The sequence below is a fragment of the Protopterus annectens genome, chromosome 1.part0, assembly GCF_019279795.1.
Source record: "Protopterus annectens isolate FY-2018-M chromosome 1.part0, PAN1.0, whole genome shotgun sequence".
NCBI lineage: Eukaryota > Metazoa > Chordata > Ceratodontiformes > Protopteridae > Protopterus > Protopterus annectens.
The window spans coordinates 1,704,856,957-1,704,872,802 of NC_056725.1; the positions used below are offsets into that span (position 1 = coordinate 1,704,856,957).

Genomic DNA, 15,846 nt, shown 5'->3' on the forward strand with positions numbered 1-15,846 from the left:
TTTCATACAATGTTATTCTGCAATATCAGAGAAAAAGTTCCTTGGAAGGAGCCCAACCATCCTGCAAAAGGAATCAGCTTAGCTTTAGAAAAGTAAAATCCTCAAATTTAGGATAGAGACACCTTCATTTTTTTAAATTTCTTTTCCTAACATGCATGAAGACATATAATTTTTTTTATTATTTCTTTTTCCAACATGCATCAAGACATAAAAACCCTATTCACCATTTAAATTTCTGGAGAATTCCTTTACCTTTCTTACAAAAAGGATGGGTACTTACTATGTTCCTTCTCACCAACAGAACACAGCTCTTCATCACAAATGAGGCATTCTATCACATGATGTGGGGTAAAGGAGAAAAGGCTCCAGGAGAACTAAACTCAAATCTGAACACACACTAGGCAAATGTTACTTACATAATTTTTTAGGTGTTATTTTCTGTATAGAATTTTGCATCTTGCTGCATATGCTATCTTACTAGCAAAAACAATAACGTTCATGTCTCAATATAGACTGAAAAACTGCAGGATATGCGTACCACTATTAGCAGGTACTAAATACACTTTCTGACTCTTAGTTCATTATCATACCACAGTACCAAACACTGCAATAGCTTAACACTGATGGATGCAATTTATTTTCACTAGGAATACCATAAAGACTTTACAATGCCCATATTTTTCACAAATATTGCATGCTTATAAATATTTAGCTTTAATGGGAATATTACGAATAATTATTAACACAGCTGGAATTTCTGCACAACTTTTCTGATCATTAATGGAACCCTGTTCCATTTTTACACAGTATTTTCAGTATCTTTAATAAAAATAGCACTCTTCTTATTTTCAGAAATAATGAAGCATTCAGTCTCATTTGGAATACTGAATTACTTTAGTAACAAGTGTACACAGTCCATTTTATACATCCATGCAGCATATGGGATACCTAGTCAGAAAATGATGAACTTTGAATTGTGTAATATTCCTAGCATTACAGGCTAAACAAATACATTCAATGCCTCTTAACCTTTGAATCATGTAATATTCCTAGCATTTTAAACTATGCATCTTAAGTAATGTCAAATATATTATTTTACATTCTCTACTACTGCTGTATACGCAGAAGAGTGAACAGGACCAAATTTCCTCAGAAAGTCTTCCTGGGCATGGACAAGGGCCTCTTCATCTATATATACAGCTGGGCGTTTGGAAGCAAGGAAATACTGGGTCTTTCTTAAGCTCCATCCAATCACGTACATCAGAAATCCACATATGACTGCAGTGGACCTACCCACTCCTGCATTACAGTGAACATACACTGTATGCCCGTTCTCAAGCAGGCCATGCAGGATGTAAACAGCTTGAGGCAGCATCCGTGTCCGGCCTGAAAAAAGAGAAAGTTGTAGATTACTATTTATTCAACACAAGCTTTAACTGCATCCATTTCGCTCTTTAGTACTTAAACCTGAAAAGAAACAAATGCCAAGGCAATATGGTTGACTGACTGGAGTAAAACATACCAATGAGACAGCAAGCAAAATGGACAGCTTGAGAGCTTGGAAACTACAAGGTTGTAAGCTTTAGCTTTAGACCCAATATTTGGCATAACTAATATTGCAAAATGGCTTGTGAGATACAGCGCAGCTACACTAGTGTTTAAATCAAGGCTTCTTCTGCCAACATTTATCATAACTCAAGCTGAAAATGAATCAAAACATCTCACAACCCATATCATAGTACTACTTTTAACTGTGAATTGGAAAACACCAAGGCTCTGATCCAAACTGACACAGCAGAGCAATATGTAAGCACTTTGTGAATGAAGGTATCTGCTAGTTTAAAGATCAAATACCAAACAAACTAATAACAGGTCAACTAGTACCTGTTTGTGCTTCACCGAGGATTGCTCTCTCTTTCAAGGTTATTACTTTTAACTATACTAAATACAGTAAAACAATACTCATATTAGGTTTTCATAGAGTTCCACCCATCGCTAAACATCTACAGACACACGCACACTACACACATCATAGCCGAACAACTCATCATATACACTTCCATGGCCTACTCCTCCCCCTCCCTTCCATTTTTATGCCATCCCTACAGACAGTCATCTCAGAGTTCAGTACAGAATTCCTGTTTTTGTAAAATGCATTAGCTTAACACAGATAAGGTAGCAAGTAATGATATAGGAGGAAAAACAATTAAAATTTCCATACTTATGTGCCTTGAAATACAAAATGCAATGCTGGTTCAAAACATTATCTTCGATTTTAAACGTTTTATATTTTCAGCATTGCCTTTTTGCAATTCAGAATCACACTGACAATAAGAAATTCTATTCATCTCGTTTAGCTTAAAGTTGGATTCATACATCAAATGCAAATTCTGTGGCAAGCTCAAAAAACTGATGTTATTAAATGCATGAGGAGTTATGCATTGTAGTATGCTGTTTCATTTAATCAAAGTTTGCACTCTCTTCTTTGTTAATACCTATTAATACCTATTTAAGACAGTGCTGTGGAATCCTGAAGTAGGAAAGATGAAGTGTAGTTTTTTTTTTTTTTTATGTGAACAGAAGTCTGACAAAAGTTTGATATTGCTGTTCTATTTTCAGTATTTCTATCCGAGGCTTAACCTCCTTTTGAAGTGCTATAAATTCCATTTTGACCAGAAGTTACTTAGCTCCTGTCTGAAAACCAGATGTTTTTTACAAGGATCACAGCATTACTTAAAAAACGTTGGCCAAGTTTTGAATAATGAAAGCTGTCCCTATTATGACATGAAACAACAAAGTAGAAATAAAACAAAAGAAAATATTTAAAATACTAAAGCCAGTTGTAACCGGTCCAAAAGGCATTTACATGACATACATTGAATAAGTACTCACCAGACCAGGAAAGTATTTTCTGTGCATACATGAAAGTTCACCAGACCAGGAAAGTATTTTCCATGCTACACAGTTGCATGAAAAGTAGAAAATGCTGTGTCCCATTCAAGGTGGACATGCATATATAATTGCATGCAGGCATTACTAGCAGTATGCATTATTTCTGCTCCTTCCTTACTCAAGGCTCCAAAGGAAATAAGAATACTTACTAGCCATGGTTTGCCAAGTAATGACATGTTAAAAGCTACTTAAATCACACATGATTATGTGATGCTTGAAGGAACCTGTTAGACAGCTGCACACACAGTACAGGGATTACCTAAAACTGCTATAACTACAGCTTGACAATATCCCTAAAATATAGACAAAGACTGATTAGATATAGATACAGGCAAGCCTGCACCTGTGACGCAGAAGGATAAAACCTTGACTACAGCCAAGGTTACCTGAGTTCAGCTAGCAGCTCACGTGCTGAACAGCACAGGCAGGGAGGATGGAGTTGCCCACCCCAGGGGTAAAGAAATGGCAGTTCCCACTGGGTTTGTGCCGTGGCTCCACTGACAGACCCAGCTAGAGAGCAGATGCTTCTCAGGCAGTTGGGGGGCTGGGTCAGGAAGATATGAACATGGCTGCTCATGCCTATGATGGTAGTCCATGTCAATATATGCAAGGGGAGCATGCATCTGCAGAATGAGGGAGGTTGGTTGGTCCTCATAGCGGTCCGAGTGCTCATGTCACCCCCAGGGACAGGGGTTAGGTTCATAAACGAAAAATGCACTCATTGCTTGAGGGCCAGTAAGAGAATAAAAGCACCCTTAAAGTTGCCTGGATGATGGCCCTGTAGAAGCTTCATGATCTGCAGACACTCAGGCAAAAATGATACAAAAACTATAAATACAGACATATGGTTATAGACAGACAGACAATAGTAAAAGAGTTACTGATATAATTATTCATTTTAAGCTTCAAGTGCCTCTTTGAAATAGCAGTTTCATACATTTAGAAACATAGTTTGCATGGTGTTTATTAATGAGGCAATAAAACATCACTGTAAAATAGTGTACTTTTAAGTTCAATATACTTCTCCCCATCTAACAGATAAAGATTAGTGATGATGAATCACGGGCCCCTGATAATGATCCTGAAACTCACATGGGCTGTATTTGCCACTGTGTAGTAAGTGCAGCATCTCAGAGGTGGGTTTGTGGCCTGCTCAATTGCATTTGGTAAGATAAATGTTTGGCTAGATTTCCTTACTCAGGACTATGTAGTATTAAAGAAAACTGTCTGGAATCAAAATACTGGTTAGCCAGCTCTGATGATATATATAGAGAGAGAGAGACGGAGAGAGGGGAGAGATGAAGTCCTGACTATCATCAGTTAAATCAGGTAGGATCAGCTGCTTGGGCTGTGCCAGCATCCTGGCAGGAGGACCACAGCAGTGATAATGTTCGCCTGCTCAACAAAGAGATGACCTTCTCTTAGGATCTCAAATATTCACACTCCTAGTCAACCACATCTTCTCTTCCCAGCAGCCAAACTAATTAAAAAATCTTCCTATTAGAGCCTCAGAAACCACAACCACTGTAATCCCATACTGCAACTTTTCCCAGAATGAAACTCCATTGTATAGATAACTGCTTCTCTATACTAGATTCAAATCTGTGGAAAAGTATTCCCCCGCAAATAAAATAAACCTACATCCAGAGCCGGATCATGGTTAAATGGGGCCCTAGGCAAGGTAATGGATCAGGGCCCTCCCACAAACAGCACCCTTGCAACCATTCCAATGTCCCATTACTTGGCTATTTCTCCTCAGTTACCATAAACACTGTTGATACCTCTCAGTGTGCATACTACTTTCTTCTTTACTCCTACAGTGATTACAGTTATTTGGATTTAATTTAAAACATTTATTTCAAATTTTATAGTACAAACACTGAGACATTTGCAAAACAATACAACACAGTCTCACAATAAAAACAGAATTAGCATTAACAGTAAACTTCTCTTCCCTTGAAACTCGCATTCATTTAAACGTCACTGAAACCCTCATTCAAGGAAAATGCATCTGGCCAGTGGTGTATAAAGTTTACCTTTGGGTTGTTTTCAAACCAAAGGCACACATTTTTAAGACCATGCATACATGCACATGTTCTTTGATTCACTTTCTTAACTGTATTAAAATATAATCCTTGTATAATACAGCACCACTTGTAAAAAAAAATAAACAAACCAACCCAAAACGGGCAGAGAAACTCCACTTTAATAACACGAGCAGAAAACAGCAAGTCCCATAAACTAAGCACTTTCACCATTAAAATATGGCTTCTTTAGAGTTATATGGGATACAAACAACTTGGTTTAAATAGAGTGATGTAAGCAAAACCAACCAATCATTTCATGTGATGTCACGTTAAATTAGTTTTTTTTTAAAAAACACACAGTTAATAAAGGTAAATAAAACTTTCAGTTTTCTCCAGAAAACACAAAACAACACTTTTACAGCTTATATAATCATATAATTAAAAAACATATATATTATATATGTCTAATGAATGTGTTATTGAAATGTCAAAAAATAAAATGCAGTTAATGAATTACTTTAAATAACCCTTGCCCTTTCTTTTAAAATGGGTAAAACTGCAATGTTGTCATTCAAGCCTGGGGGTGTGGCATCAAGCCTAATTTGCCATTTTATCTGCATAATTTCTTTTAATTTATCATCCCTCCCCTTTCACATGGCAGCACCTTGTCTATCACAAAAAAGATAAACTTGTTAAAGTTAGTGCAGGTTATACTGAGCATGTATACAGTATTGTGCTGATTTTTAAATTTGATTGCCCTCACATGTTCTGCTATTCCATCCCTTAATCTACGTATAGTCTTGCTCACGTAAAAACTATGGCAGCTTGTGCATGTAGCAACATACACTAACATAGTAGTGTTGCAGCTGCAGCTTCCTGGGAAAGATAAAGTATCTTCAAATCCATGAATGGAAACATAAGGGCCATCGTTTATATATCTGCAAAACTTACATGCTCCACACTTAAGCATTATAGACCTTTGTCTGCTCCGTTTAGAATCCTCAAGAATATTTTTAATATTCCTTCCTCTACTATAAACAATCTTTGGCTTGTGCCACCAAGATATTCTCACTAATTTAATTGAGACCAATCTGCCAAGCATTGTTAGTGGCTATCGATAGTGGTGCAGCACAGTGGTTGTATCTCAAAATCATAGCACTAACATTACTCATCTCCTTGTTTATAGTTTTTTTCACTATTTCAGAACACAAAATATGACAACACAAAATGACAACACTGCAGTTTTAACCATTTTAAAAGAAAGGGCAAGGGTTATTTAAAGTAATTCATTAACTGCATTTTATTTTTTGACATTTCAATAACACATTCATTACACATATATAATATATAAGTTTTTTAATTATATGGTTATATAAGCTGTAAAAGTGTTGTTTTGTGCTTTCCGGAGAAAACTGAACGTTTTATTTACCTTTATTAACTATGTGTGTTTTTTTAAAAAAAAAAACGAATCTAGCGTGACATCACATGAAATGATTGGTTGGTTTTGCTTACATCACTCTATTTAAACCAAGTTGTTTTGTATCCCATGTAACTCTGAGGAAGCCATATTTTAATGGTGAAAGCGCTTAGTTTATGGGACTTGCTGTTTTCTGCTCGTGTTATTAAAGTGGAGTTTCTCTGCTCATTTTGGGTCGGTTTGTTATTTATTTTTTTGGTTACCAGTGTTTTGCTTCGTTTTGTTTGGTATTTTCAACCACCTGTCAGGCTGTTCCAGTACTAGTGACACCAGGACTATGGAAGCGGTCATCAGTGAGTTAACTAGTACAAAAGTTAACTGCATTGTTATTGAGAAATGGAATACTAGTGCATGTCCTTCTACTTCAGCCACGCTAACCAGCACACAGGCTAAACCTTTAATTTGCACTCACCGTGCATTGATGAGAGAACTGTAACTGACCAATCAAAACAGCAGGAAGTGTCTAGGGGGCAAAATTTTTGTGAATGGCTACATACACCTGTGGATTGTTTCTCAGACTTGAATGAGGAGAGAGATGACAGGCCGACGCTGAAACGACAGTTGGAAACCTTTGAAAAAACATGTAAAAGGTTTTGGGCGTTGCAACTGGATAATGCTATCCTAAATAAGCCACTCTTATTAAAACTGGTGCCCAAAGGACTAAGCATATGGAAGTTGCCTATGAGCATCGATTTGGGCTCTACTGCGTACCAGGAGCTGGTCGAATTGTTTAACAAAACAGGTTTGGACATGTTGGACATAAGATCAGAAACAATACAAGTAAGTTGACTGAAATGGAGAAAGAAATTAATGTTTTAAACCAGAACACAGTCAATGATCTTTTGTTTTCTGAATATTTGCACAACTACAATCAAGTGCTTAATGATTTAGACATGTTTGTTAAAAATAATATTAACACCAAACGTAAAAAACTTATTAGGGACACTAATGACTACCAAAAAAAGCTGGCTTATTCAGTGGATCACAACAAAAATAGTAAAAAGACTAACCTGGTTGACAATGATGGTGTACAACATAGTGACACCAATGATGACATTGTCAGTGATTTGGATGCATCATATGATGATTATGAAGGTTTTTTTTTAGATCAGAACAGCAAACCCAGGAGGTCGGAGCATTTGAAGAACTTGGGGAAGGGCGGTCCACATTGCCAACAGAATGCTGAACATTACCATATGAATGTGTATTACAACAGTAGGGCTCAAAGGGGGAAAAAGAAGAAATATTGAGTGGTAGTGATTCATCACCAACTGGTTTTGACTTGGACTATGGCACTGTTCTTGGTTGTAATATTCCTGATGACTGTGTGATGTGTGACATCTCTAAGAAAAATTATTTTACAATCTACAATTTTAGTGATTTAACACAATGACACTTATTACAATTTATTTAGTAAATGTTTTGCTTTTGTTCCTTGCTTTTGTTTGGATGTGGCAGATGTTATTAGCTTAAAAATGTACACTAGACAACTGAATCTTTAACTGTTTTTCAATGGCCATACTGGCAACTGAGGGGTTACAAACCTACAGAGGAAAAGTTTGTTTACTCCCCAAATAATGTGAATGTTATGTTATTTGAAAAACTGTGCGAGAATGAATTAAGAAAAATTCTTAAAAATAATAAATATGAACATGACAACCTCACTGAGGAAGAAAGAAAAGCATTATATGATCTACCTAGGAATAGCAATATGCGTATTATGAAGCCTGACAAAGGAGGGGGCCTAGTAATCATGTCTCATTTTGACTATGTGTTTAAGATGTGTGAAATTCTCAATGACCCCCTCACTTACAGTATGGCTACTAAGAACAAAATTAATAGGGCATATGCCAAGATCAATTTATACCTACTGGATGCACTCTTTCAGGGAGCTATAGATGAGAAAGAGTTCAGGTTTCTTACAGTAGAACATCCTGTCACACCAGTGATTTTTGGGATCCCCAAGATTCACAAGTGTCCCAGTAACCCACCATTTAGACCTATTGTTGTGGCTAGGGAACCTAAAATGGAACCCCTTGCTTCCTTTGTGGAGGAGATGACTAATAAGGTTGTGGGGGAGGCTGAACATATACTAAGGGACTCTTGGCATTGTTTGGATTGACTTAGAGCTATCAGGGTATCGGATACCTTTTCTTACAGTGGATGTAATTAATTTATTTTCTATTATACCCCATGAGGAGGGGTTACATTTCTTTCATGAGAATTTATTGAGAAGCAAAGTCATTGACAAAACAAGGATAAACATCCTGGTGGACCTTATGGAACTTATACTACAGAACAACTTTCTTAGTTTTGAGGGGGAGACTTACCATCAAACATCTGGGATAGCCATGGGATCAAAGTGCGCTCCCATATTTTCCAATTTAGTGCTTTTGCATTGGGAAGACACTTATCTTTCCTTCAGAATTTATGTCCAAGATCCTTTTATACAATAGGTATTTGATTGATATTCTAATTTTGTGGCAAGGTAATGAGCTTGAGGCTACAAAGTTTGTTGATTTTTTTGAACAACACTACCCCATTCCTTAAGTTTACTAGTTCATGTCACCTGGATGAAACTAACTTTCTGGATATCCATCTAACCAGAGAAAGGGGGATTTACAATAGTAACATATACAGGAAGAAAACTTTTCTAATTCTGTGTTACATTTTGACAGTTGTCACCCCTTTCATCAAAAGAAGGGAATTATTAATGGTCAGATGGTTAGATTGTCAAGACTAGTGAATAACAATGACACCTTTAGAGAGGAGTTATATAAATTGGTAGGGATGTTTTTGGAAAGGGGTGCTCACAGGCAACCCCCTAAAACTATTACTGAAGGTTAGGCATGAAATTCTTAATAAGAAAAGTACATATTTCAGCCTAATTTGTGTTCTGAAATAGTGAAGAAAACTATAAAGAAGGAGATGAGTAATGTTAGTGCTATGATTTTGAGATACAACCACTGTGCTGCACCACTATCGATAGCCATCAACAATGTTTGGTAGATTGGCTTGTGCCCCAAGATATTCTTACTAGTTTCATTGAGACCAAAGATTGTTTATAGTAGAGGAAGGAATATTAAAAATATTCTTGAGGATTCTAAATGGAGCTGACAAAGGTCTATAATGCTTAAGTGTGGAGCATGTAAGTTTTGCAGATATATCAACGATGGCTCTTACGTTTCCATTCATGGATTTGAACATCTTGCCCAGGAACGTGCAGCTGTAACACTACTATGTTAGTATATGTTGCTACATGCACGAGCTGCCATAGTTTCTACGTGGGCAAGACTATATGTAGATTAAGGGATAGAACAGCAGAACATGTAAGGGCAATCAAATCTAAAAATCAGCACAATGCTCTATATATGCACAGTATAACCTGCACAAACTTTAACAAGTTTATCTTTTTTGTGATAGGCAAGGTGCTACCATGTGAAAGGGGAGGGGATGATACATTAAAAGTACAAATTATGGAGATAAAATGGCAAATTAGGCTTGATGCCACATCCCATCCCCCTAGGCTTGAATGACAACATTGCAGTTTTACCCATTTTAAAAGAAAGGGCAAGGGTTATTTAAAGTAATTCATTAACTGCATTTTATTTTTTGACATTTTAATAACACATTCATTACACATATATAATAAATATGTTTTTTAATTATATGGTTATATAAGCTGTATGTGTTTTCTGGAGAAAACTGAAGGTTTTATTTACCTTTATTAACTGTGTTTTTAAAAAAACTAATTTAATGTGACATCACATGAAATGATTGGTTGGTTTTGCTTACATCACTCTAAACCAAGTTGTTTGTATCCCATGTAACTCTGAGGAAGCCATATTTTAATTGTGAAAGCACTTAGTTTATGGGACTTGCTGTTTTCTGCTCGTGTAATTAAAGTTGAGTTTCTCTGCCTGTTTTGGGTCGGTTTGTTTTTTTATTTTTTGGTTACCAGTGTTTTGCTTCATTTGGAGCTTGTTTTGTTTGTTTTAAATTTGCAATTTTGAACATTTTTCCAGTAAGCAGTGAAAAAAATGTATGAGGCAATAATGACAAAACTGCCCGATTTCAGAACAGTTCAACCATAAAAGGCCACTGTTATTACAATCTACCAATATCAGTCAATATGCACAATCTCTGAAGTAGCAAAACATCATCTAAATAATTCTACATTAAAGAGATTTGTAACCAATGAAGAGGCTGCTGTTAGTAAACAACTTTATAATTCAGCGGTTCATTTACAAATTCAGTGCTTGCTACCCTTGAAAAATAAATTACATATGTTACATTAAAAAAGTGGTAGGCTGGTAATACTGCAGTAGGGAATGAATGGCAATCAACTACAGGTTCATTGTTACTAGGCATCTCATTGAAAGGCGGACACACTCAGGACTACAGCATCTCCACCCCCTTAAAGTACAACACAGCATCAGCAATGGAGAGTAGAACCCAAGGCCTTCTGCATCAAAAGCAAGTATGCTACCTGTGGAGCCACTAACACTTCTTTCAAATTCTACAGCACAATAGTGATGATCATTTGCTAAACAAAACAGTTGTACACTGAAAACAGACTTAGCATGAGCAGCAATAAACTTTTGTACCTTTGAAGCTCACAATTCCTTGAAAAAGCACTGAAAATCAGTTCCTTGCAAATGCACTGAAATTCACATTTTTTTGTGTAGTTTGATAGTTGGTGTAGAGGATTCAGGCTCTGTTTCCTGTAACTAAGGTACAGAACTACGGTATTTCAGATACACACACAGACTCACTCTCTCACTGATGAAACATTGTTCTTTGATCTGTACTTAAGGTTAAGGTCCAGGCAAGAACATCTTATATTTAAATTCCACCCATTGAAAACAAAGCAAATAACATGTGCATGCCTCAATAAACAAAGAAGCAAGCAACAGGGATGCACAGATGCAGATGCCATTCTTGAAGAAGATTGCCATTAAAAACATGTTTTTTTTTTAATTGAAAAAGTAAATGTTGTGGCACCCCTTGGATAGCAAGCCCCCTCCCAGCCAGCAGGGGCCCCTCCAAGTTAGTGGGATCTAGGTGACTGCTTAGGTCACCTAGTGCTGGATCCATCCCTGCCTACACCTCATCTTATCCAAAATTTAGGACTTGACTAAAGGTCCACCTTATCAGCCAAATAACATTGCATTTCATCCAACTACATCACCTAACCTGAGCTACGTCACTGCTTCTTTCACCGATTAACACTTTTATTGTCTCTCATATGACTTTCTATTGCCCCAATTTAAACTTTTCACTCACATAAACTTCTATATAATATATATTCTCCTTTCAGCTCTTCAGAAACTCTAAAGAAATCTGGATAAACTCAGTTTTAGTTGTAATAAACTATTCTTTGTCAGCCTGCAGTGTTCATCTTCATTCAGACTTTCTTGGTGTTTGGTTCTTTACAAACTCTGCCTAAAGATCCTTCACTCCACTTAACTTACTTATCATTCCTCCTTAGATAATGAACAGTTGTAATTATCATACAGAAAACCTCACTTTCTACATGAGACATGTCCTGACTTGTAAATAATGTGTATTGCAACTATATATACTCTCTACATTTTTGGTAGCTGTTAATGGTATTTTACAGATAGCTCGTTTCATATTATTTTTGGTACCTCTCACATAATGTAATTCTGACTTTCTTTTCATTATACTCTTTCCCTAGGTCACTAAATGTATTTCTGATTTCTTTGTATTCCCAGGCTGAGTCTGAAATTAGTTACATGTGACTACTGCTCTAACCTGGCAAACAAGTTTTAAATAAATAAATAAATAAAATCTCTTTGGGAGAGGGATGTGCTGGTAGAGGCTGGCCTCTTCTACTGCTGGAAGACAGCACGGCTCAGGAAGCAGCTGCCAGGTTGTGCACATAGGTGAACTGTGTTCAAGGGTCCAGGGTGGAGATGGTTTCAAAGGCCATGCCTCATTACAGGCACAGCATAGTGAACATGTAATGTCAGCAGGTAAGGAATTAGAGCTTAATGAGGACAAGCACCGCCTCTCAGAGTGGCTATGGTGGCTCTGTAACTTGCTTACCTTCTACAAAATATCAGTAAGCAGGGGACTTGCGGACCACTACCAACAAGATAAGACTAGACAGCAGGATTAAGAACCAACTTGAAGTGAGGTTCATGAAGGTGCCACCCTGCCACAGGAAACAATCTCCAATTAGTATAAACAAGTTTACAAAAATGGTCCAGAAATTCTCAAGCAATAGAAAAACATTTTGTGTAGTCGTTATGCTGCAAGAAAATATTTTTCAGTCACTTTTTTTGGTGATCACTCAGGTGGTAGCCCCTACAATGTCATCCATCAACCTCTGGTTACAGCCATGGTCTTGGTCATCAGTTTTCTGTATCATAGTTACTCTTCTACCTGTGGCTGTCTACAAGTGAATGCAATCATGAGCAGATGCAGGCATAAGCAGACGTTTGCATCTCATGTAGGGAGAATGGTTATTGGAATTTTCAGCCTTGTAAGTTTACGTTTTAAAATATATTATATCTTTTAGATCAATTTAATACATTCAAACTGCAGTAACTTGAATCATTTGCTTTCTTGTACTTGTTAGGAATATCTTGCACTAACTGACACTGTATTGTCTATTTGTATTCTCAGGTAAGATGTGTACACTATTTGGAGTCTTAAAACCAACTCATTTTATTTATTTATTCATTGCTGTTAAACTATTAGGGTTAATTTTATGTTCTGTATTACTTTATTTTATTAATAGTTGTCTTACTAATTCTTCTGCACTTATAGAACAATAACATAGTACAGTTAATAAATTTAAGGAACTTAAAAGCTTGATCTTTGTGTGTGACACTGCTACCTTTGAACTCTTATCTAAAGTAGACAAAAGTAGAATAATCATCAATGAGGTACATTGCTTTAAAGTGAGCCATTCATTTAAACAATAGTCAACAAACTGTTGTCTGGAGTTTTACAAGATGGACACTTGAAATAGATAAGAACTAAAGAACTTGCTAGCATATGTTTTTAGCTCATTAACACCCATGTGAACTGAAACATCACACCTCTATCAGCCTATGCACACCCTTGCATACTTGCTAGCATATGTTTTTAGCTCATTAACACCCATGTGAACTGAAACATCACACCTCTATCAGCCTATGCACACCCTTGCATTCTAGAACGGCTTCTAAAAAATCAACTTGAAAATCATAAAATAAACCAGTGTAGTTATTTTGTAAATAAAAGCTATCAAAACTGAACAAATAGCAATATTATTAGTAAGAAGCATTGTCTACAGTGGTAATAATGTATTCAGTCTTTCCATAAATAATATCATATACTATAATGCACAGGAAGTCAGAATTATATTTTTTACTAAACTTTTACAAACAAATTATCATGGCTTGGAAAATTTATGGCACAGACATATATTGTAGAATAAATTTCTCTCTAAATGCCTGTTTATTGAGATATTTACAACAAGATGAAAACATATGTTTAATTGTGTAAATTGCAATATATATATATCACTGAATACATCTCAAGATCTGCAATTTACAGTGCAAATGCCAGTGACAACCTTCTTCAACAACATCCATGGTTTCACCTGATGCCATACAATAGTCTGTCAGTTGTTTTTTGAAGTATTAACTACATATGAAAATATTGTTTTCATAATTATAACAAACTAGGAACATCTCCAGTATAATGTGATATAAATGGGCATTGACAATTAATTTTTATGACATTTTGCACCACGTCCATCAATAGAATATAGGTCTCTCATTTATGAATATGAAAAGTGGTAAACTATGGTTAATTTCTCTACTGCAGCACTGTATATTAACAATCTTAGTGTCATTTTATTAATATCTCTTTGCCCTTTCTAAAATTGTCTATTAGCTGTTAAGTCACCTAGTTAAAGAAATCAGTTACGAAAAAGGTCTGGATGCCAAAAAGAGTTATTGTGTTAACTGGAAGTATACAAAAAGGTGCTATATGTTTAAATGAATAAACACAGTCTTCCAAATGTGAAATATATATGAAAAATATCAATAGCTGGACTGAATTTGTGTGTTCTAATTGTGTTAGGTTTGAACAACTGTTGAACAATTGACATATTCAGATAATAATAAAGGCTGTATATGTAAAAATGGTTTATCTCTATTAATTATTGTATAATTTATTTAATCATGGGGGGGCATCACCAAGCTGGTTAACAAATAGCAGTGAAGTTCAAATTATTACTGTTGTTGATGTGCTTCATAAAAGTTAGAGCAATTGCTCGATGGAAGAAATACAACTCTCCAAGTTTGGAAATTACTTCAGAAAACCAATCACATGCTGATATAAGTACATTCATAAATTCTGATGAAACAATTTATCCTGTAAATTCAGAATCTATACTTTTCACAAATCATCGTGGTAATAATGAACACTTAAATAAAACATTAGACCATAAAAATATAAAAAAGGAAAACTAATAGGGTTATTAACGATGTTAAACATATACCAAATCAAACAAAAAGGGAACTATACTGTTGTACTCTATCTCAGGCCAAGAAATGCAGGATAAATAAACATAAATGGCAGAATATTTCCCACAGGATAAGACAGTAGAACTGGTTAAAATATCAAATGTATTATGTAATAAATCAAATAATAGTGACATTAAACTTGAAATAACCCCCTTGGATGCTCTTGCAGCATCAGATAACCAAGGAAAATATATTATTTCAAATACACCTGAAAATCATCAGATTAATATCCTGACGTTATTACAATATGGTATTAAACTTAAAACCCTTGGTGTAAAAATAGTCCTTCGACCTGGGTGATAGAAATATTTCATTAAAACAGATATCTATTTAAATATAGATTTAAACTCTCTTGAAGTCTTTTATCATATGAATGAAATTGAAAATAAAATGTATAGCTTCCTTGAAGCCACTACCTGCATATCTAAACAAACCAAGAACAAAAGTTCCCTATGTGGTAAAAGTCAAAGTTAACTAAATTTGATGCTAAGAAGAAATGCTAGTTTGTGAGGTTTAAAGGTTTCCAACTAAAAGAAAAAAAAATCTTAATGAAGTCTGCAAAAATCAGGTCAACACTAAAACTGGAGAAAGTTCACTTCGTAAGAAGGCTGTCCATAGGTTCATAGGTTGGTACTAGGCTATCGACCCTAGGGCCTATACAAGCCTAGCCATAACAATTCCCTGGATATCTCTAACACAATATTTACTTCCCTTGACCCCTGTCTAGCAGGGCGACTGACATGATCCCCGGGGTGAATTTCCTATCTCCCATACAATCATCAAGGTTCCTTTTGAACAGGGCCAAGGAGGCGCTTTGCTTGACATGGATTAGATAACAAAA

At 35.8% G+C, this 15,846-nt stretch overlaps 1 protein-coding gene across 1 annotated transcript in view; it reads right to left on the reverse strand.

Annotated features, from left to right (window-relative positions):
- Positions 1-610: 610 nt before the first annotated feature.
- The window catches only part of EPM2A (EPM2A glucan phosphatase, laforin), an 853,289-nt gene continuing 838,053 nt past the window's right edge, over positions 611-15,846 (reverse strand). Inside the window, exon 4 of the mRNA XM_044068747.1 lies at positions 611-1,386. Within this exon, the coding sequence (XP_043924682.1) occupies positions 1,091-1,386 (296 nt within the window). The 3' untranslated portion in view covers positions 611-1,090. The remainder of the gene's footprint in view (positions 1,387-15,846) is intronic.